We start from the raw sequence: 24,066 nt of genomic DNA on the forward strand, positions 1-24,066 counted from the left end.
TGCTCTATTAAATTCAGTCAACACCACGAGATGAAGAAGAAGCAGCTATGAGGTCCACACCAGGAGTTGTGTTCCAAGGACATCAACGACCATCCACGGTTATGGGAAAGCTAGTTGAGAATAATCAGGTAGATAAAATAATGTTATTCTGACTTGTACTTCATTACTTTCTGCAATTACATTTTTGAAACATTACTGTTTGAAATTTTAGCAAGACTCTGGTAGATTAGAACAGTCAAGTGATGGGGATCAGTCTACAATGCTTGCTTCAGGTCTTCAAACTTGGAAAGCAGGTGAGTAAAACTTTTTGCTCCTGGTTCCTTTAGTTTGATTGCAGTATAGTTATTTCAATCAACACCCTTCTTCCAAAATGTGTTCCTATCTCTTCTCTGCACTGATCCACTCTTGTAAAACCAACGATCTGCATATGTGCATATAGAGCAGTTTCAGTTCACTGTCTAAAGTAATCAGGCAATTACTTTGATTTTGGTTTTACTACGGTTTGAGATTGGTTCAGTAGTGTATTTGGTTTGTTATTGGTTTGGTTTTAGTTCAACAACACTCAATTGTATTTGAAAACCACTCTATTGTCTGTTACTATCTTTTCTTGGGTTGTCCTCGTTATCATGGACATCGATGGATCCGCAATCACATAGTCTTCCAACAATTGCCATCTTCTCTTTTTCTTAAAACATGAAAGGAGATTCCCAAGTGCTGACAGAGTTAAGAAGTGGTCGGGATGTCGCTGATTTACCACTTGAAAAAACCCTGACACCTGGTGGAGTTGCAGAAGAATTCACCCCACAAGCAGCCTCACCATGGGATGTGGACAGATTGTCATCATTTCCATGGCCTGCGGGTGCAGATGACATGCAAGACTCTGTACTTGGACAAAATTCATTTGGCACTGGAGGTTTGTCTTTGTAGGCTTTGTAGGATGAAAAGACATGATGAAGCTTTGGCAGGGTACCCCAAATATAGAGGAATTTTAGGAAATGCTGAGGCATTCAATTTAGGAGAAATAGAGTCCTCAGGTCACCTTATGGCAAAATACATTTATGTTTTCTTTAAATAGACTCTGGGGATCAACAGCCTTGGACGTTTGGTAATGCTGCTGCATTTGAAGAAAATCCTTTCAGTGGTGAAAGCAAAAATGACATTTCTTGGATGACGTTTGAGACGCAAGGTACTAACAAAAAGAGCACTTACTCTTAATGATTCTACCAAGTCTCATCCTTTCAGTACCATTAAGGGCCCCCATAGCAAAAGTGACAGTCAACACATTGACATAGAATAGACTGATTAGATGAACAAATTATGAAGTCTGCTTTGCATCTGATTGTTTTATTGAACATTATGACTATCAGAACTCCTATTGGTACAGTTTTTTAGCAGGAGTATGATCTGTTGGTAAACTTTTATTGAAGTATTGTGCACGTTCAGCTGTATATGTTCAAATAGAAGTAAACATCCCTGCTAAGCACCCGTTCTCCAATACATGTAAGCACCCTTCTTTGAGCTATCAAAATAAAATTAGTGCTAAGTTGAATGATTGTGGACAGTAACCATAGAGTACGGAAAGTGAACAAAGTAGAACAAAATTACTCAGCAGGTCCAGCTTGGGCTGCAGATGGGACCTATGAGCCTTTCAGTGTATTATCCGCATATTATTTCGAGTGGTATACTATGGAATATCCCATGAGTAACTTGTATTTTCTTGTTATACATACAAGCCTTTAGGAGGGTGTAACTATTTTATATCATGTCATAGAAAATAGAGTGGGCAACGGAATCAATGTGACATACATGCGCAGTTGGATGTAATATCGTCAAATCTACAACTGTACAGCTTTCCTGTATTCTGATTGGCTCTATTTTCTATGGCATGGTATAAAAAGTTATATTTGCAAGTACACAGCAATAGTTTTCATTGTAATTAACTCTTGACGTTTTATTCAATGCCCCTATGTATATTGCATCTTGGATGTTATCTTTGTTTGATTCAGTCTCAGTCAAGGGTCAGTAATGCAATTACAAACTCTTTAATGTTTGTAGTTGCCGAAATAAAATGACATTCTTTGTATTAGCTAAGTTTTTATTTTTATTTTATTTGTTGTGTAGGAGATGCTGCAGCAATTATTGCAGCTGATGAAGAGAGTTTCAACAGGGAACATGAACTTGAGATTCCAGTATGTGACAGTCCTTCTGTATAGCTTTATTTTTTCTCAGCCACCTGGATCTCCTTGGTTTGGGAAAATGATTTAAATTATTGTATGGAGTCGGGCAGAAAGAAAATAGACCTATTTGTAAGAATAATATACTGTAGGTTTCTTCCCAATAACTATTTATTAGTCCTGCAGTGTTATTGCATTATGCATAAAAGCAGGGGTTTCATAAAGGGCCAGGCACCAGGCAAATTGACCTCTGTGAGGAGAATTTTGCCTGCTTGATTAAACCATCAAGATGAATGTGTTTCTTATAAAGAAGTTCAGTTCAAAAAGGTTAGCCCTCTTGTGAAAACCAGTTGCCTTCCTTCTAGAACTTTAATGAAACCCCTGTAAAAGGCCAGATTTTAGGAAGCCAGTAGCACTGAATTCTTCATTTTTGATACGTACATAGCATACAACTAGTTAAACCCAAATGGCTACATGCCCAAAGTCAGTAGGCCAAGAACGGAATGGGGAAAAAGCAAAACATATTATAAAGCCATTGACGACTGGGCCACACTACCAAGTGCTTTAAAGAAACTGATGCCGAAAACTATTTTTAAATACAAACTGAAACAGTTTTTATTAAACCATTTTTAACCTTAGTAGTATTTTAATTCTTGTTTTAGTTTTAGTCTTAGCTTACCGCATAGGTTTTTGTCCTTTTTATTGTAGTTTAGATTTTAATGTATTTTAAAGGTTTAACATTTATTTTCTCAGAGGACCCTCCTGAAAACCACCTTATGGTGATTGGAGGCCTCCTCTTAAAATATTATGTACATGTATTATTATTATTATTATTATTATTATTATTATTATTATCATTATTAAATGTTTTGACTCGCTGTTTTAACTGTTTGCTTGCTTGCTTGCTTGTTTGTTTGTTTATTCAAGTCTCAGGTTCAAAGTAATGACACCACCAAGCTACATGACTGGACAATTCCAGACAGTCAGTATATTACCAGACCTTCTCTTCTCAAGGTGGTCGGTGTCAATGATCCTAGTGACATTGGTGAGGTGCGCATATCATTTGGTGCATTTCTCGCAGCAGGATCAGGAGAACTTGGTTCTTTGTCGCGGACCAGTCCTGACAGACCCAGGGTAGGTCAACTAATTGATGGATTGCTGTTTTGTTAATACCCTGTCATGCAGGGACCTTTGTCACAAAGGGATAGACAATAAGGTTGTCATACAGAGACCAAGGTTGGCTTATGTTTGTTTTAACCTTTTTAAAGGAAATTGAGCTGAATATGGTTGGGAAGTTTTGTGTTAAGTTGGCAGTCCTTTTTCGTGACAAAAATTCTACTTCAGGTGCCAGTCTTCACTTGGTAGTAGTTTTGCAAACCACAGAAACCCACAGTAGCATGATTATGCTTAAGCAGCCTGGAACACACTTAAAAATGCTAACCTGGCCACTTTACTTTCCTGGTATTGACAGGTTCCAGTGTTTGGTACATGTGCCAGTGGCTGCCAAATGTGATCATTCTGAATACAGTAATCACATTTAATCACATTGTTGTTGTTTTTGTCTTAGCCTCATTTTGGAGATGACAAACCTATATTGACACCTTCCCCACAAGCTCCAGTGAGAATGATCAGTAATCCAACTACACCATTGGATCCAGTTATGCAAGAAAATTCACCAGATTGCTTTTTAAATAGGACATCTGCAGATGGAGGTATTAAAGATGTAATGCAACAGCAATCCAAGAGCTCTGGTGAGGTTGCTCAAAGATCGCAGACACAGGAACAACCAAAAAGAATGGAACGATCAGGAGAGTCAAGGAGTATAGATGTATCATCAACTCATGCACCTGGCACAGTTCCTACAGACGTGTTATCCTTTGAAATGGAGAAGTTGAAACTTGATGAGCAGTTTAAAACAGATGCTCCAGTGAAAAGCAGAAGTAGAAGTACAAGCCAGACCAGCTCACAGAGTAGTAGCAGTAAGGGAAGCATTAAGAGTGTCATAAAGAAAACTGATAGCCAAAGTGCACAGTCCAGTAGGAATGTTAATGGTGGAAAGGGTTCTAAACCTAAAGAAAGAAAACACTCTCACAGACAGGAGAAAAAGGAACGTCAAAATACGAGAAAGCCTCTTGATGTGTCATCAGGATTGGAATTCAAAACTGATCAGGAACTTGAAGGGCTTTACATCCATCCCAGTAGAACAAGTTTTCTAAGGAGTTCATCTCTTGGAGATGCTACTTCTGCTGAGAGGATGACACAGTTTATTGCCAAAGCCATCAATGAAGATCCAGAAGAACTAAGAAAGAAACTGACAGCGGTAGAAAAGCAAAAAGCCAAAGTCAAGTTAAAAAAGAAACAGTTACCATCTTCTGAAGTGAAAGCAGCATCCCCTAATGCTAGAACCTCTGACTTTAATCCTTTGGCATCCAGCAGTCCACAGACTAAGTCCTCGCCAGAAAAAATGGTGTATTCACCAAGACGTATTCAAGTGATTGAACAAAATAACAGTCAGATCTCTCCTGAAAAACTTTCAAGCTACACAGTGGAAGATAGTGTTTTTGTATCACAGGATTCACCATCAATGGTCCCATTGAGTCTTAAAGAACTTGATTCCAAAGATTTTCCCTTAGAACGAGAATCGATGACTTCTTCTGAAACTGGCATTTTTAAACACATAATTCCCCAGTTTGGAGAAACATACACAGTACACAAAGCTAAGAAGGAAGCTGAACAACAACAAACTGTTCCTGTAATTGATCCCAGGAAGAATAGGACACATGAGATTGAACAAAGACTGGATCGTTCACTTCCTCAGAGCATAGACCCATTTGTTGTTCATGATGGAAATTTCCCACATTCTCCCATGTCTACAGGACAATTTCATACCCTAACCCAAGAAATGAACACTGTGCAATCTGATTCTTCTCCACGTACACAAAGACTTGACACGTCTGATAGTGCAGTTGGAAGCATGACCACTGTGCTGTCACAAGATATGTCAAACAGCAGGCATTCATGGCCAGAGGCTACTCCCAGCGATCAACACAAGCAGATGGAGTTCCACCGGGGTGATCATGCCAGAGACAACAAAAGCCAACCAGGCACTCCTACTACAGTAGAAGGCCCTATGGGCCATACAGCTCTGGCAGGTGATTTAAGGGTAGCTGTTCAAACAGGGAATTTAATGCATGAACAGCAAACAACACCCTTGGTGAACCAACATTATCCACCAGTGGGGCTCCCTCTAAGTATTGCACAAGGTATTGTACCACTTGGCAATCCAGGCACTGTATCACAATTGTATCCACCCGATGGCTCCTCTGGGTTACCTGGGATGATTGGGCCTATTCTAACTGGGCATGGTTTAAATGTTCAGACACATCATGGCACATTATCATATACAGCACCCACAGCATATGGTTCAAGGATGGTTCCTCTGGGCTCAGCCATGTATCCAGGTCAAGGACATGGCACAATGAATACCTTCTATGGCCATGTTCCATTTGTTCAGACTGTTTCAGCATCAATGGGACCAAAACCGTCAAGTTTAACACCAACCTATGTCCAGTCCCTTAATGTCAATATTCCTCAGAACAACCCACATCAGCAAGTCCCTTTGCATCTTCAAGCCAATGGCTCGAGTGTGTCAGGATTTCCAACTTCATTTACACAGCCAAGAGCTCCTGAGTCTATGCCTTTCCATCAACATCCATCGCAACAGATAAGAAATGGACTTCTGCAAGTTAGACCTGATTTTTCCCAGGAAGTGGCATTGCCATCACCAACACAAGTGATTATACCTGGAGAGATCAAGCTACCTCCATTTTGCTGTGTGGGGGTTCTAACAGAAACTGTCATTCCATTACATAACAGTAGCAGTCGATGGATGCATTGCGAAATACACTCAATATTATGTACTGTTAATGGTGTTCAGGTAAGAGATAATTTTGAACGATTGTACTCTAGCTGTTACTAACTCAGTAACTGAGCATGAGGAGTCAAGGTGCAAGATTAATTAGAATTCCAAGAAGAACATAGATCCAGTATAGTCTGGTTGAAGATTTCCAGTATGGGTATTCTTGTCCTTTTTGAGAGGATTCTAAAATAGTGCAAAGCTTTTAGCAAACTCTAGTCAGTTGTCAGAGTTCCTTTGGATGTCATCTCAGTTGTACATTAAATTTTGTAATATTGTTAACGACTGTAGTTAACAAAATAAATAATGACATGCAATGACGTGGGGGAAACTACAATGAAATAAAACCTACAACTAACATTAAAATGACTTACAATATCTTGTCATTAAGTAGGACAAGAATCATTACACTAACTAGTTGCCTTAACATACCTAATACTAACAAGTTAGAGCACAAGTTGACCACCTGATCTAGGATATGCTTTTCAGCCCTCATTTTGCAGTAAGACAAACTTTTTGGAGGAGGCTTAACTGTAGTATTCAACTCATCAATCACAAGACAGTTTAGCAGCTACTGGTAAAGAGTACAATGTTCAAGATTCTGTCTTTGTTGACATTCAGGTTCCCAGTAGTGCATGTGCATTCTCTCATCAACCAAAAGTGATCATAGCACCACATACTACAGAAAACGTCAAGGTTAGTGACAGAAAGAGATCTAAGATTTTATGATGTACCAACAAGCATTTCAGTGGATAAATTATTTGTTTCACTGATACTTGCTTGTTGTGACTAAACTTATAAGCAAACAAAATGAACAAATGGAAAATGAATCTTTGTGGCAGAATTATAATTCAAAAAGCTTTATGTCTAGGTAAGTTTATGCATATCAGTAGTATTACTGTTTGATTGAGTGATACTTTGTAATTGGTTAGCATAGGTTACTTGTAATATTAGGTACAATGGGATAAAATGTTTTGTAGATTCATGTTAGGATTTTAGGTCTTAAATTTGTAATTTGTAAGAATTTGTCTAATTGTAATGTGCTTTTAACTATTTTTATAGAAAAAGTGCGATATAGGTAATAAATTATATTGTTATTGTTGTATTCTTGTAAGAGACATGTCTTTTGGTGATTAATTTTCATTTTTTGCGTGTTATAATGTTTGCAGATAAGCATTGAGCCTAATGAAGCTGGTACATTCACTGCACAGCTACAGGTCTATTCAGTCCCAGTGGTTTGCGAAGTGCAACCAACGACGCATAGTTTGGGACCAGTATTAGCTTTAAATGTTGTAGCAGAAGAACCTAAAGTAGAGGTGTGTAGATAGAATTATTTTTAATAGTTCAATGTTAGTGGTATGATTCATGGTTAAACTGAGCTTTAAAAGTAATTACTTAGAAGCATATAATAAATTATATGTAAAATGAATTGATAACTCACGGTTATGTACTAAATTCTTAAAAAATTGTTTATTTCTTTTCATTGTGAGGACAAATGTTGTAATAAGCCCGTTAAGCGCCCATAGTGCCATATGGTACAAAATGTTATAATAAGCGTAAAATTTGACCAATTCGTTTCAAATTTGGACACCAAAAGGATCTTTAAGAGATCTTCAGATTGGAAGTATAAAATCATACTGTACCCCCCTCATGAATCAGACTTGATTAACCACCCCTCAAGTTTTTGAAACTTTTGGTCTTTACAATTATTTTACGGTCAAGTGAATATCTGATAAACATATACACACCCAGAGCTGCAAATTAAGCTGTTGTTTAGGGGTATACCCAATATATACAAGGAATAAGGTATTTTTGAACGTTTTCATTTTTTTACTTGGCGGACTCCTCGATTCAATTTGTGACATCTTGTATGTCTGCCATGGTGATTTAAGACATACCCCAAACAATACCTTTCAACTGATATTTTACTTATAATGAGTTTTTTGCCAGGGCTTAAAGCGTTTAAGTGAACTTAGAATTAGTTCCTCAGTGGTAAATCAGTTCCCCCAATGAGAGGTCCTATTAAGTTTCATCTGAAAAGTTCTATATTGATGACCAAGTTCAGCAGAGATCTGTGATCTGTATGTGATTTGCTGTTGCTGGGTTGTATAGTTCCTGAGTGAGTAACACTTACAGCCAATTAGATGTATTGCTGGTCTCCATAAAGCTATGTCATTAGGTTGAATCCAACATGTCTTAATTGTGTAGAATGCATTATGTTCTCAAAAAGACACAGCCATTAGATAAAACCAGATAAAGATGAAGTACTTGCAAAATTTGTTCATTTTAAAAATTGTATAAAAAGCAGTAAATCCTTAATATTGGTGCTGCACTGTTTCAATTCTTGTGTGCTCTGCACTAACAACTCAGAACAAAAACTGCTGACTTCCCTTGGGCCGGCGAGGAGCAATATAACATTTTATTTCTTCATTAAACAGGTTGTTCTTGAGGATGATAATACCATACACTTTGGCGAGGTTTCATGTGGGGCTAAGCAATGTCGACCAATCCATCTGATAAACAGAGGGAGAGCTCAAGTACCCATCAGAATCATTTTATCTGCAGTGAGTTCATTAATCATTTTTAATTAGTTTACAAGACTATTGTTTTAGCACCAGAATACGAATTTTGAGATAAACCTTTTGATACAAAAAAGAGCAATAACTTGTTTGGCGACATTTTAAGGTGGAAAGCATTTGGTCATGACTCTAAGAGTTGTTTGATCCCTGAAGATATTGTTGAATCTTACAAATTTGTGGCAATATGAGCCTGAAACCAATTGTTTGGAATTGTTGTTCAATGCATCGTTATTACTAATATAGACTGAACACCTCTGGTCTGGCAGATCCCAGATTGATTGCCATCAGGCTCTCAAATGTGCCTGGTGCATTTACAAGCCAAACAGTATCACTGTTTATTAGTAGGACCAGTTCTGATTCTGTTTTCTGCAGTCAAATTGCACTGTTGCTGTAAAGGTCCCCTCTGCTATGTACACTTGGCATTAGTTGTGTGTACTCTTGGTGATTTGCATAAGAGTCACTCAGAAAGTTGTTCAATTGGTGATAGTCAGCACAAAATCTGATGCAGTTATCTTGTGTAGTAAAAGTACTACTTATGAATTTCTTCTACAGACTAATACTTCTTTCATACCAAAAAGGGACCACTTCCTAGCATTCAGACATTGCTCTAAGTTTTGTTTTGTTTTCCACTAAACAAATGATATTGTTTTGGCTTCAGGGCTAACTATTTACATAGGTGCAATAGCAACTAATTAGAGTAAAGATCATAATTTGCAATATAAACATGTTGTAGGTAGACAAACAAACTGCCAAAGGCATGTTCAAAAAAAATTAAATTAAAATTTTGATGACTGACCTAATCATTCAAAACACTATTTCATTTTTTAAATAGCTCCTTGTTATCCATGCAGGTACTTGAAACATGATACTTACCGTATTTTATCCAGCAGTCACGCTGCTGATTTTATGCATACTTAGAACTTTGTGTCAGTGAAAAATAGCTGTGGCTATTGCTAGTTCACATTTGTTTTGTTTAATAGGGCATTAAAAGGGTGCAAAGAAAACCAGATTTCAAGCTGATGCTTGTATGATAGGGAAGTTCTGGTACTGCTTGCCCCTCTTTTATCTATATATCTTCTATCTTAACAGAATAGCAGCTCACTGCACTGTTTTGCTTTTGCGGATGCTGACTTTTCACCCAAGACTGATGTCGTGAGAGGTGCTGCCCCTGCTGGGACTAAAGGAGCTGCATTAACTATCCACACCTTGTCTCTTAAAGGATGGAAGGATTTGGTGAGTTAGTTGTCAATATCAACATGTGTATTTTTGTCAGAGCACAGAAACAGAAAAAGAAACATCACCTGACTTTAGAGCTTCCAATCTGCTGTACATGGCTATAAATCACTCATCAGTTGCCTGATGTACATTGTAAAGTTGGCTATGCACAGATTAAGAAAGTGCAAAATCATATTACTCTAATTTAATCATTCTTTTTACTCATGTTTTTGATGTTATGCTTTCTTTGATTGATTTTCTTGTACAGACTTCCATAGTTGAACCAACTGTTGTGTGGTTACTATTTCAGTCTCAAAAGATTGGGCTTAACAGTAAGTTGGATGCATGTGCAATCTGTATTTGTGGTAAAGTGAACAATGCTGTGCACTCACACTTAGTCAGCATCTATTCTATGCTTTGTGACAAGGCCTTCATACCAAAATGCTCAATTAACTACCAGGGCTGTCATTAAGTTTTGAGTCATGCCCATAACAAACTTGTTACTTTGTAGGTGAACTGTGAATTCACCCACATAACATCAGGGGCCTATCAATTCAAGCATACTCAGCTGTACAGGTTATGGTGGCACTGTTTGTGACAGCCCTGACTACTGCCTGCCTGTTTTGAAGCATACAGCTGTCAAGATTGTATTAGTGCTTTATTTATCTTTCATTTAGACTGTGCCTTAGAGGTTTTTAACAGTTTTTGACAACAATAATTATGTTATTGTTGATCAGGAACCATTTGTGTGAGGAAAATAAGCATGAACAAAGAGTAATGTGCTACTTTCACTTATCTGAAACAATTACCTATTGCATGAAAATTAAAACAGCTTATTTGCTTCTTGTGTTATGTTTACGTTAGGTATCTCATCAGCTGGACCACCAGAAGAGTACACTGCACGTCTTGATGTTGAGATTGACAGTGCTCGACAAGGTTGAAGTTTCAAACTGTAAACATTGATTTCCTGACTAGACTTGATTGTTTGAAATATTTACAAAGATCTCTCACATCAACAAAACTATTGAAAAACTAACAAGAAGCTTGCATTACTTTGTATACTACTAAAAGGATTGACCAAAGGACATTGTGATCCTTTTTATCTAATTTGACACATGTTTCTTTTGTATGTAATTGATATCCTAGGCCCTACTATCAGCAGTATGGCTCTTAAGGCCCTTGAAGGTATTGTGAGGCTTCACACTCCTCATAAGCTACAGGTTAGTTTCTGTAAGTTCAGGTGTTGCTTCATTTCAAGCTACACTGTGCTCAGTACACAAATCAAGGTGATTTAACAACCAGCCCATAAATTCATAGAAAGGTAAATGAAAGAAATCACATTTCATTCATATTATACTATAAAGTACATTGAAGAGACCGAAAGGTATGAAACATACTGACAGAGCCCATCCCCTGCTGTAAAGTTGTATTATTAGTCCCTCTCTGCCACTTGTATTTCCCAGGAGCTGTGTCTATTCTTTGAGCATTGTGTACAAGTCATTGGGAAGGTCAATCAACAATAGCCAAGACAAATTCTGATTATCTCTTTAGGAGAGCTCTAAAAAGACCCAAGAATAGTTACAAATGTATCAAAAAAAAGTCTTTTGACGAGATGTACCTGTTATCCTAGACACCTGGTCAAATGGGAGAATTATTCCTCAAGTCACTTAGTTCCTCAGACATTGGTGGCTCATTTCCTCAGAAACATGTTATTTATTGCAGGTCTTGACTTTGAAAAGTTCTCTTGGTAAGATTGCAAGCTGTACTATTCCAGTAAAGAATGCTGGTAACATTACAGCCAAAGTAAAGCTGAAGATTGAGGGAGACTCAAAGCAATTCTCTGTTAAACCTATCCAGCTGCATCTTAAACCTAATGAGGTGAGGAAATATAAAACATGATGCAAACTGCATAAACTTCTCAATCAAACACCTCTATAGGATGTGTAGATGTGCCAGGGAAACTGAATAATAAAGTTGTGCATCTCCATATGAGTTAAGAGCCCTGCTGTTTTGTTACCTGTAATCATAGGAGTCAGAGGTACAAGTCATGTTCCAACCCACAGCAGCGAATAAACAAGTTGAAAGGTAATTTATTACGTTTTGATGAGGATACTGTGATGGATATATTTTTGAACATTTATTGAGCAATCCAAACTTACTTCTTTTTGTAAAAGCATTTATGTTTAGTTATGTTGAATGAACTCTCGCTGAAATAGCACAAGTTAAATGAGTATGATTTGGTACACTTGAGAATTTAACCTTCAACCATCAAGTGTCTCAGCATCGGCACAACTTTGATCTCAGTTAGAAGCTCTTAAATTTAAAGGGATGTATTTTCAATCTAAAACATGAACTGATGCTAAACAGTTAAATTACTTTATCTATTACTGCCTGTCGAAGGTGTAGAATGTATGCAAAGGTTGCAAAATTGGCCTTACAATTTTAGGAGAAAATGTTTGTGAAATCAGATGTGCAGGTAGTATAGATTAAGTTTTTTTTTACTGATGGCTAAGTTTTGCATTTCGATTTTCATGTCCATGCATGTTTCACAATGAAAGTAAATCTAGGCCACTATATTTCCACAACCTTTGTTGACTTTTTAATCATGTTAACGTTTTGCTTACAGCTTGGTAGTTCTTACAGTTCCCAATGGACCAGTGTATGAATTAGTAGTGAAGGGATCGGCTTTACCAAAAGATGATGATAAGTAAGAAAATATAATTACATGAGTTTGTAGGATTTTCCTTTTTACTCTGATTAATGTTCAGTGCTTTTGGGCATGGCAGAATTTTGATTTTTGATTTTCACCATGATTTAAAATATATTTTAGCTATTTACAGTGCAACTACTCCAACTAAGGCCTTCTGAGCAATTTTTTTTTGCAAATTGACCAGTAGCATTCACATGTTAAAACAATAAAAATGGTTCCAAATTTGTTGTTTCTTTAGTCTGCAGGTTGCTCAGATTGACAATTTGTGGGAAATCTATTGTGAACATCAATTTTTTTCGCAGATCAATTTGGGCAGAATTTTGTTGGGTGGCCTTGATTGGGGAAGTTGCAGTGTAAGTGTAGGTGATGATAATAATCCCAGACATTGTTTTGTAGGTTTAGCTTGTTTAGCAGTAAGCAAGTTCTCTGTTGGAGTGGAGTGGCTCTTGGACGGTCTCAGTGAGTACTTACAGTTCTCATAACACTGGTACTGTTAGATAAAATGTGGAGATTTAATATATTTTTGCAATTTCCATCTGACCTTGACCACTGTTATTTATAACCTTTTTGTAACAGGCAGCAAAAGGTTATATTGAAGACAAGCTCTACATCACCTGTAAAACTTCAACTACTGATTGAGGGAAGTCATTCTGATTTTCAGGTTTGTGTAGCAGAAAGAAGATTTTCTCCTTTCTTGAAAGAGTTTTTTCCCTTAAATAACATGTTAGTGAATCAATGGCAATACCAAGAAGTGTGATACATGTGTCAACTTACACCAGGCAACGTGAAAAGTAGATTAACATAAGTTGTTGCTACACTAATGGCATTTACCCAACTGTGAGCAAGCAGCTTTTCAAGATCGCTTTGCAAGATTGCTTTAATTATTTTATCCTGCTCCTATCACTTTTCATCTTGTTTCTTTTGGCTCATGCAGTTACCATTGATTTGTAATCTGTTAGATACAGCCAATGTTCAGTTCCCATGGTGGAAGTCCAGAGCATCCACAAGCAACCCTTCAACCTAAGGTGAGTTAAACTGAAGTGGTTATATAGTAAAGGTAAGGTGCATTTTTTGTGTGAAAATATTGAAGGGCCGCAGCCATGATAAAACATGGTAAAATTTAAAAATGATCTCTGGCTGAAACAATTAAAAAATTACAAACTTTCGACTACCTGAAATGCAGTCTTTGACGGGTACAATGTGAATGACAAGAGGCGAAGAAAAAGAAAATTTTGGACAACAATGCATGAAATTGCAAAATAATAAAAATGCAAAAAATTTATAAATTTTTGTTGAAAAGAATGTTGTATTATCCACCTGGATTTTTCTTCGCTTCTTGTCATTCACATTTTACCTGTCAGAGACTGTTGTTCAGGCGGTCAAAAGCGGGTAATTTTTTAAACATTTCAGCTCGAGATTGTTTTCAAATTTTACCGTGTAAGGTGCATTGTCAAGTGTCTATTTAACAATTACAGTACATTCTCCAGGATTTAAGAAATGTTTTAAATTTAAGGTGTCATTTGCAATGGGTCAATAATCAAGTGCCTCTCGGAAATCCAATAGGTTTGCCACTAGTTAGTGGAGTCAGGTACATGTAGCCAGCCTTGCAGGTTTTTGAACTGACATTGGAGAGATTAAGCATGATGTTTCGGCAAATGGCAAAAATTAAACTGTTGCCAGCTTTCTTCAGCTGTCTGTACTGTAGAGTGAAAATATTTGTATTTGCATTGTATAGTAGGAGACATTTTTCTATTTTTGTGTGATTTATTTAAGGATTACAAGAAAAGAATAAAAAATCAGAGGTAGTCTTTGTCATTTGCTGTCTGCCATAAATGTCATGCTTAACTCTCTATCCCTCGCTTATCAGGAACCCCAAGCTCAAGTTATAGAGTCATGGGTAGCCAATAAAGTGTAGCCAACCATAACTCCAAATATTGAGCTCATAGACTAGAAACTGCACACTATGATGGTGTATGCCAGTTTTACGACATAAATGAAAAGGATTATAGTTTGTTTTGTTGTATCAACAGAAGGCACTTCCAGTCCATGTTAGTTTTTCACCTTCGTCCATGGGCCTTATCTCTAGTTCTCTGGTCATCAAGTCCCTAACAGGAAACACAAAGTCTATGGTAACTTAGCTTTGATCGTTGAAACTACGATACTTCTCCTATCATTAAGACAGAGAGACAGACATAATGAAAGTTATTGTTTTGTGTTTACCTCATCATGATGGCGATAACTTGCTCTGAATTAGCCGCTGTCTTCAAAGTTCCTACAGAATAAGTGTAAACAGTCAGACTTGAGTTCTATGAACGAAAAAATTGTCAGCATTGGCTCGTGTCTGAGGATCAATTTCTTCTAACAGTATGGTGTCCTCTTCTTTGATGGCCTCAGAGGTGGTTTAGCAGGCAATCCTTGCATAGAATTTGTGAGGGCAGTGAGTGCACAGGAGGGTAAATGGTAGATGAGGGGCTGCAAGGCGGCGGTTTTGTTCTTTGCATTTCTCTTCGGCTTTGTGCCTCCATTCCGTTTGAAACATGGCAGTCCCAATGGAAATGTGGAAATAGACTGTCGAATATAATAGTTAGAAATGGCCAAGCTAGTGAATTATGAAGAGACACCTATGTCAAATAACTGAATGTATGTGGTAAACATTTTATTTTGTCACCAGATACCACTGTATGGCTGTGGTGGAACAAGCCAGTTGGTGTTGGTGGACATCAGGCAGCTTAGTGAAGGATATGTCATTAATGTTGGAGAGGTAATGTCTTAAGTATAGTCCTAATTAGTATATTAAAATAAAATACGTTGTGTTACTTGATGATACTAACAGAAAGTGAACCACCAGAATCTGGCTTTTGCCATGTTAATACAGTCACTATTTTTCAAACCAAAGTGGTGTAGGGGTTTTAGTCATGATTTGAAAAATGGGCTTCCAAAATGTGCTCTAGGACTTGCTAAATGAGCAATGAGCCCTTTGCATGATCCGGTCACATGGTACAAAATCACACATGCTGGTGAGCAAGTTGCACAGTGGGACTTCCAAAACAATGCAACTCGTACCAGTCCACCTGGACCTGCCTTTATTTTGGAAGTCCCACTGCACAACTTGCTCACCAGCACGTGTGATTTTGTATCATGTGACCAGATTGTGCAAAGGGCCTATTGAAGGCTTTCGTGCAAAAAGGGCGATATAACATTTTGGGCCAATTTTTATTTTTTGCAGGATCGAGCTAATTTTTGGCAGACTGACTTGTTTTGACATGAAGAGCATCGTTGCGTAATTGATTTTGTTTATTTGCGCTTTGTTTTCAAGAATAGTGTAATATATATATGCAAAAAACTCAGTCTTCCAAGGGTATGTTTTGGAGATCTTTTGTTGAGCGAAAAACAAAAGAACCTTTTGTTTTGCTAAATGATGAAGTCCCCGAAGCGTGGCATTTGGTGCTAGTTTTATTAATCATATAATTATGCTTTTCTCTTACTGTTGCTTCATTAGCGCAAGCGAATAAGGCGCTGAACAGGCTGGATTTAAGTTTCATTTGCTGTGACAATGGTTCAATACGAAGTCGGTTTATTTTTATTCCTGGTCTATTTCTCTACTTCTTTCAAAAATCAAAACATCTATTTAAAAAAAAACCCATGCTGACGAAGCTGCTAAAAGTAACCGTTTAAGTTCACGCCGTGTCAAGGTCCACCTTAGAAGGATTCGCTTCAAAAGATGCCGCTCAGAAAACTGAGTTTTTTTATATGTTATTTCTCGAAAACGAAGTGCAAATCAACAAAACCAATTACGCAACAATGCTTTTCATGTCAAAACAAGTCAGTCTGCCAAAAATTAGCTCGATCCTGCAAAAAATGAAAATTGACGCAAAATGCTCTATACACCCTTTTTGCACAAAAGCCTTCAATTTATAAGGCAACATATGAAAACTAAAAAAAGAAATAGACAATTGTAAAACAATTTTCTTTTAAAAAGTGGTTGTCCAGATGATGCCTGGACACCCATCTGGCTAAAAGCCTGATGATGTTGCAAATTTATGAGGTAACCACAAATAAAGTAATAAACTGATTAAGGGTCTCTTTTCACCTCAGGTCTCCCTTGGGAAAAAGAACTCTGTCAAAGTTGTGGTGAGAAATTCTGGCACAAGGGCAGCTTTTGTCAAGGCTGTGTGTTATTCAGGTACAGTTAAAATAAAACTTGCTATCATTATTGATGTGTGTTTTACAATTAACAACACAGACCTTCACTGATAATAGATTTCTGGACACTTGATTGTGAACCTTTCAGACAAGGTAAACTTAGTTAAATTATGGCACATGTCGATCAGAGTTATTTGTTGTGGTTCAACTTGACACAGAACAATCTGGTATTTCCCTTTGTTTTGTATTCATTATCACATATTACCCTGTAGCAGAACAAAGGAAAATAACAAATTGTACCGTACCAAGGGTAAAATTGAACCACAACATATGCACTCAGACTAGTCTAACAGAATCCCTGTAACTGCTTCTCCAAAAGACTGATCATGGACCCAAGAGAATTGTGTGGAAAGCGTAATCTTTGTTCAACTTCTTTTGTTTAAATGTGATGGTGCATATTCTATATTTGGCAGTGCTGATTCAACACTGCTGGAGAAATATTAAGGAATCCATAGATAGTTGAGGAAAGGACCTCTGCTTATCTTAACTTTTAACTGTTTCGTTAACAGTTTAGAACATGGCTGGTCTGGCATGGTTTGCATGAACAAGTGTACTGGTAGAGATAACACCTTCAAACTGTTTCATGTAAACTCTTTTCCTTCTAGATATCCATTCACTTCAACAGTATCCTTCCAGCCACTTGAAGGTTCATCCAGACAACTTTGTGCTCTCTGAAAGAACATCAAAGGTGTGTGAAATCAGGTTTTATATCATTTTTATAAGAAAGTTAAGTTATAATTGTACAAGCAGAGTATTTCATCAAATACCAAGATCAAACCCTTTGAATTTTTTGTTATCACTCCTGGCAAAATGCAAAAAAAGTACACTCATATCTTTATCAAGTAATGTGCAACAACTTTAAAGGGTTTTGTCATTTTATCTGATGGTTGATTTACCATTTGCTAGGCTGTGTTGATTGAATACCAACCTCTGGAGAAAGACGCCATCAACTGTCGCACATCTGTAAACTCTGTTGCTGTTCTTGCTTTCTACACTGGAGATGAGTTCTTGAGACGGCAATATAAAAAGTAAGGAACAAAGCAAATACTATTGAGTGTGAAAGTGACTCAGAGAATAGTAGGAGGTATTCATAGGTAAAGCTCTGGATTCAAATAACCAGTTGATTTTTAAATTCATTATATTTTGACGTATGACAGACAGTTGTGCAACAAATTTATGGTGTTGTATGGGATGCCCTTGAAGGACAAGATTCCACTGTTTGTGTAATGCTTACCTAAAGGCTAAAATTTGGGCTTGCCCGCCCATCTCATTAAGAAACAAGGAAGAAAAAGTTCATACTGACAAACACTGACTGTGTAGTTAGAAAGCAAGAATGCTGACTGAATTATGGTATGTCAGGTATCTTCAGACAGGCCCCTGGCAGCCCCCGTCAGAAAGTATGGAAAGGAGTCTTTTAGCAGGAATTGACTTTACCACAACTTTCCAAGATGAAGATAAACTGGTAGAAGGTATGACATTTAGTGTCCTGTAACCAGCCCAGTCATGGCCTATCACTATCACTCAGGTTTTATTAACATGCTAAAACATGGCTAGTGTTAAAAAACAGTGAGAGACACTGATAACATCAGTCACTTAGCTACACTTAAGTTAGGGTGTATTTTTAACTAACCTTATTCTGGAGACAAGCAGTTCCCACTGTACAGAAAAATGGCTATTTTTTAATGGAAAATCCAACTCATGGATTCTTTGGAGGTGTTTGCATTTTTTACAGGTGTAGAGTTGTTTTCTTGTCAAGTGCAACTAAGTGGTGTATTTTCATAGCAGGGTTCATGTCTTCTTTCCCTCTTTAAGATGACTTCTTGGTTTGCTGTGGCCGTGATTTGCATCCACTCTCCCTTTCTTACAACAATTATTTCTTACTAGTCAAAATTCAGCCTCATCTACAGCACTGTTGCCACTCCCTGCTCCTGGCCACTTTGGAACAGGAGCAATGAGATGGGGGTTGTATATCTTGTTATCTACTGACAATCATTTCCCACACTAATCCACATCAACTGGTTGTCATATTATCAACAGGCACCAGCAAATTGTTGTATCAAAATATAAAGAAAAAAATATAGATCCAGATATATTCATACAATTGTATTAAGTGCTAATGAAAAGTCATTATTTGAAACTCATAAAATCTTTAAAAAAATGTAATATGCTCTTGGACTAATCAGTACTTAGGATACCTTTATCATCTGCTAGTTGGCCCATTGCTTTACAAGGACAGCTTTGTTCAGTGCAGTGGTTTTTCTTTCAGATGTGAAATACCCCAAGGTTGCCAGTTGGGACAGTTTATTCCAGAGCAGTGTATCACGGGTTCTGTTGACTCTAGTTGGCTCACCACCAGGTCCAAGTGATCCTAACAGATCAGTGGACATTGTACCAGTCTCAGATAAAGGTAAAGTCTGCATATGGGCCAAGTGGCTCATCAGGCCAGAGCTTATCCCAGTTTCTGTAGCATGAAGTGACTAGGAGTATTTCTACTCCGCCCTAGATGGGATGCTAATCCATCGCAGGGTTATCCCCCAGCATTGAATTTGCGGGTACCCATTTATACACCTGGGTGGAGAGAGGCACTGTGAGAGTAAAGTGTCTTGCCCAAGAACACTACACAATGTCCTCAGCCAGGGCTCTAACCCGGACCACTCACTCCAGAGTCAAGCGCACTAACCATGAAGTCACCGCACCTCCCACTCCAGTCTCTGATAAACAGTCAGTAAAACCTCCACAAATAAGTCCTATTCCTAATGGTAGGTACCTAACATAATTTATAATGGCTTCCGATCTGTGCAGTAATCATGAATGAGTTTAATCATGTTGCTATCTAGTGTCACTCTTGACTATACTCTGGTTTAGATTTTCCTGAGCCAGATTAAAGACCTTGACAAATCTACATTAAAGCACATAGAAGTTTCCAATTTTTATCACGCTGTCAAAAAAGAGAAGAGGCACCCAAGAGTGCTGTTCCCTGGGGGGCACTCCCATATAAAAAAGGGCAGGGGTGGTCATTAGAAATTTTGAAAAGAACCCCTAAGAGGTACCAAGATCCTGTTTTGTGGGCGTGGCTTAAACTTTTTTCACCCCTAAGAGGTAGCAATTCTAAAACAACACCTTATTTCCTGTTATTGTTTGGGCTGAAAACCCTAAAAGATACCACAAAAGCTCCTGCTGTGGACCTATGGAGGCTGAACACCTTAAGAGGTACCCAAACGGCTTTTTTTACGACAAGCACCCCGTCCTTTTTATGTGGGAGTTCCCCCGGGTGCAGTTTAAGTCACAACTCCATTGTGGTACAATCAATTCCTTAGCAACTTAGAACACTGCAAACTTAGTCTGGTTTCAGAGATTAGAAGATGCTGCTTATTCCTCTCTGACTGATTCTGCTCTATTGCTTATGTGCTGCATAATTATCCAATAGGTAATACTGAAGCTGAAAGTTGGACTGTCATTCCTGATTTTCTCACTTTGTCACCTTGTAATTCAAGTAAGCTGCTAATTATTAAATTCTTTGATCAAATGCATTACAGTGTTCCAGATAGGTGAAGGGTCTCAGGTCAAAAACGCCACAAGAGCAGCTACCTGACCAGAGGGAGCAGGTGGGAGCAGTGGGAACTGACCTGTTCAAATTTCGTGTCGACACGCCACCTTGAAAACTTATCTTGAACCCTGCCATTACTGCTTGTAAATGTAGAACAACTCAAAGAGCTGTTTACTCTGTTTCCACACACAGATATGTATTAGGAACGAGCTGCAGTGTAGCTAACAGCAAATAATGTGTCACTGATTGTAATAGAAGTCATGTTATTTTGAGGAAGATTTTCACTTTAAGGCCATTGAATCTCTATCAAGAAAAATTGCATTGTAGTCATCTTTTTTGCTTGCACCCTTATATGTTCTTGGCATACCCCATATTGTTACTGTAAGGCTGTGTTCATTTGAATTTTTGTATTGCATAAATTTCACTACTAGTGGTTAGGTAACTAAAATAAAGAAATCAACATAATCTTAGTTCTAATGTGTGCTTGCAAGAAAAAAATTCAAAGGTCAGTTATCTGTTTTTGTGAGTAACATTTTTTATTAACTCTGTCTTAGAGGATGACAAAAGTGGTAAAGGCTCTGAGCAGCTTCAAATTGTCAACTTTTCAGATCGTTCACTTGGGTGAGTGTGGGAAAAACAAGTTGTTTCATTCTGGTATGATATCAACATATATCTGGTTCAGTTTGCATGATTCTGCAGGCCTGCCAATAGCAACTGGCTATTAGACAGTTGTCTTGTCTGACAAATGGACAACCTAAAGCACAATCTTAAATTTAATTCAGGAGGGCATGAAAAATGGCACTGTTAGAGTCTCGTAATGCCAATTCTTTTTTTTTTTCGGATGAACAGTTAAACATAGATGTAAAAATAAGGCATATAAAAAATATCAAAGAAAAAGATCTTTTGGGCCAAAATTTCCCCTGGGCTGACAAAGGACCTGCTCAGAGTGAAAATTGTTTGCTAGCTTGTTTATTGGCAAATCTTCACAGAATTATTCAAAGGATAATCAAACATAAGCATGCACACTCACAACTGCACTGAAAATTGTTATTAAATACCGTCTGGCTTCTACTACATAGCTAAGCCTTCCCATGCGTGCTGTGCCTGGTGGGTTTCTAACGGAAAATCTTGGATTGACTGTGCATAAATTCAATGTAAATGTGAATGTTGTGTCAATTGCTGTTGAATGTTGAGTAAAAATTTGCAGCACTGATGTGTTGACCACACTATTCTATTTACTTGAAATCTTGTATCATAGATTTGAGTTCACTTGGCCAGCCCATTCCATTGTTATCACTCCTGAAAGAGGAGAAATCCCACCAAGGTAAAATTGTTAAACAGCACGGTAAAAATCTTATTTTAAAATTAATTATAGTATGGGTTTCATGAGGTAGTCTAAAAAGTGCAATAAATAAAGAGAATTTACTGTATATTCTTTACCATCCAGTGCTTCCGTCAATACGTAAGGGTTTTTACAAGTTTGTCAATACAATAATAGTTAGCTACAGACCACTTTCGATATATTAAAAATCAGCTTGGCAGTGAGGCTTAGAGGACACAAACAAAGGAAATTGAATGACCATGTTTATTCATTTCTTTTGTTTGTGTCCTCTAGGCCTCACTATCAAGCTGAATTTTAATATATCGAAAGTGGCCTATTGTATGAGCTCTGTTCATTTTGCATCCTCTCAATTAATTTTTAATGTATCAAATAATAGAGGTTGAGGGTTGAAATTGGTCTCTCTTAAACAATGGGCCTGTAGTTATCTATTGTAAGCAGTCCACATGTTAGACTCAGGTAAAACAATGCATCAAAAGGTAACAATGTAGTCTGATAACAAGGCATGTTACCCATGACTGTGTACTTGAAGTACTACATTGAGTACTCCTAACCCCCACTACCTCTTTTCCCTCGATAGGAGTCAAGGCAGGGTGCTAGTTAGTGCCAAGCCTAATCCTAGTGGCTCTTTCACCCAGCTTCCTTGGGGAGGTACAATCTACTTAAAGTGTGATGGGAGACAACAGGTATGTTCAAACATAAGTATCTCCCTTAAATTTGTGTTCTTTGGTTTACTACTTAGGCAGAAGTTGTACTAATATCCTACTACAGTCCAACCTCCCGTAAGTGACCACTCAAAATGTTGAGCCTCAGTGGTCACTTACGGAAGGTGGTCGCTTACGAGAGCTTAGACCCTATTGGGTCAAAATTTCGCCTCATTAGCATATGGTAACTGCAGAGGTTTACCCCATGTTTTAAATGTTTTATTCATGTGAAAAGTCAATTTCGAGAAAACATCTCCTGCTTCGAATTCCCATTGAGAAATTTCCATCTCTTGTACTACCCAGAAATACAATGATGTTACAACACCATTTAATCCAATTTCTGCTCTATTATCTGTCCCTCTGCTCAATACCCAATTGTTTACTACTACCCAAATGTTGGTCTAATAAGTCCCTCTTTGATGTCTGTAATAATTTTTGGTTTGTTGTTCAGTCCATCAGAGTACAAATAAGAGAAGAGCAAGTTCTGGAGAGTTCTCCGTACCAGTCTGGTGCATTGAGCTTTCAGTCCATACCTACCACCATGGGTGGAAGCACTCCACTTCCCACAAATCACTTACCTCCCTTGAGAATCAAAAACAATGACATTGTGTTTGAAAAGACACTGATTGGGACCGTGACAAGTGAGTCGGAAGTGTCATTTATGATTTCATCTATCTACAGTATGTTGGACCTCACTAATTCAAACTTGGTTATTTCAAATTCCCCATTACTTCAAACTCAAACTTATTTCCCTTGGATTTGCCTTTCAGTCATTTACTATCAGCTATTTCAAACTCCCGCTATTTTAAACTATTTTTCATTTCCCCTGAGAGTTCAAAAGTAGCAGGGTTCAACAGTATTTTTATGATAACTGCAGAAATTCTCATGCGCTTATTGGTTAATTTTCATTGTCAATAAGTGGACAGACACATGAATTTACAATTAATGTGAAGTGTCAACGAGCGAGAGCGGACAATTTGTCAATTTGTTATCATAAAAAACAAATTGAAGTCAGTTTTTCATGCATCTGTCCTGTTATTGACAATGAATTTTGTCATAACATTGTCAAAGTAGTCTGCAGATCCACTCAGCTGTCACCTTGTGGATCCAGATACTTTGACACAGGGTTGGTATGGGTCCTGGTAAACCTGGAAAGTCCTGGAATTTTACTGTCGCATTTTCCAGGACTGGAAAGTCCTGGAAAAGGGCTACTGGTCCTGGAAAGTTCTGGAAATCTGTTAAACTCAAAAAAATAAAAAAGCAAAAAAAAAAAATTTTTAAATGTATGGCAAACAGTAAGGAGAATTAACATTGAGATCTTGGGAGTGAAAGGGTTGATGTGAATTTTAGAGTCCTGGAAAAATCAATCTGAGTCCTGAAAAAGTCCTGGAAAAGTCATGGAAATTTGTTTCTGAAAAAGGGTACTAACCCTGTTGACAATGTAATGATGAAACTCATGATCAATAACAGGACAGATGTTTGAAAAACTGACATTAATTTGTTAAATAAGTATCTAGAGGAATGCTAGTAACTAGAGAAACACTATTAAAAAAGTGTGTTGTATCGTTTCTTAGTTGTCTTTACTTGATTTTCTTTCAGCATCGGAGATATCACTAACCAACACTGCTTCAGCTGACTTGACCTGGAACTTGTCTTCTGTAGCACCAGCATATGTCAAG

General features: G+C 37.6%; 2 protein-coding genes across 4 annotated transcripts in view; one reads left to right on the plus strand and one right to left on the minus strand.

Annotated features, from left to right (window-relative positions):
* The window catches only part of LOC145466643 (uncharacterized), a 246,132-nt gene that overhangs the window by 200,174 nt on the left and 21,892 nt on the right, over nt 1-24,066 (minus strand). The gene's annotated exons all lie outside the window — the stretch shown is intronic.
* The window catches only part of LOC145466605 (uncharacterized), a 42,023-nt gene that overhangs the window by 10,478 nt on the left and 7,479 nt on the right, over nt 1-24,066 (plus strand). For 2 of the 3 annotated variants that reach the window (XM_081450313.1, XM_081450314.1), the window contains exons 13-45: nt 18-128; nt 212-293; nt 701-913; nt 1,076-1,186; nt 2,122-2,189; nt 3,102-3,308; nt 3,742-6,111; nt 6,712-6,786; nt 7,260-7,406; nt 8,529-8,654; nt 9,759-9,902; nt 10,153-10,216; nt 10,749-10,820; nt 11,031-11,104; nt 11,607-11,762; nt 11,914-11,969; nt 12,511-12,591; nt 12,991-13,053; nt 13,171-13,255; nt 13,554-13,619; nt 14,604-14,723; nt 15,266-15,355; nt 16,690-16,777; nt 17,403-17,485; nt 17,704-17,825; nt 18,157-18,266; nt 19,064-19,204; nt 20,225-20,290; nt 20,899-20,965; nt 21,603-21,668; nt 22,264-22,369; nt 22,839-23,028; nt 23,987-24,066. In XM_081450313.1, coding sequence (XP_081306439.1) covers nt 18-128; nt 212-293; nt 701-913; nt 1,076-1,186; nt 2,122-2,189; nt 3,102-3,308; nt 3,742-6,111; nt 6,712-6,786; nt 7,260-7,406; nt 8,529-8,654; nt 9,759-9,902; nt 10,153-10,216; nt 10,749-10,820; nt 11,031-11,104; nt 11,607-11,762; nt 11,914-11,969; nt 12,511-12,591; nt 12,991-13,053; nt 13,171-13,255; nt 13,554-13,619; nt 14,604-14,723; nt 15,266-15,355; nt 16,690-16,777; nt 17,403-17,485; nt 17,704-17,825; nt 18,157-18,266; nt 19,064-19,204; nt 20,225-20,290; nt 20,899-20,965; nt 21,603-21,668; nt 22,264-22,369; nt 22,839-23,028; nt 23,987-24,066 — 5,700 coding nt within the window. The remainder of the gene's footprint in view (nt 1-17; nt 129-211; nt 294-700; nt 914-1,075; nt 1,187-2,121; nt 2,190-3,101; nt 3,309-3,741; nt 6,112-6,711; nt 6,787-7,259; nt 7,407-8,528; nt 8,655-9,758; nt 9,903-10,152; nt 10,217-10,748; nt 10,821-11,030; nt 11,105-11,606; nt 11,763-11,913; nt 11,970-12,510; nt 12,592-12,990; nt 13,054-13,170; nt 13,256-13,553; nt 13,620-14,603; nt 14,724-15,265; nt 15,356-16,689; nt 16,778-17,402; nt 17,486-17,703; nt 17,826-18,156; nt 18,267-19,063; nt 19,205-20,224; nt 20,291-20,898; nt 20,966-21,602; nt 21,669-22,263; nt 22,370-22,838; nt 23,029-23,986) is intronic. The other variant, XM_081450315.1, reaches the window with a different exon arrangement.

The sequence above is a fragment of the Orbicella franksi genome, chromosome 13, assembly GCF_964199315.1.
Source record: "Orbicella franksi chromosome 13, jaOrbFran1.1, whole genome shotgun sequence".
NCBI lineage: Eukaryota > Metazoa > Cnidaria > Anthozoa > Scleractinia > Merulinidae > Orbicella > Orbicella franksi.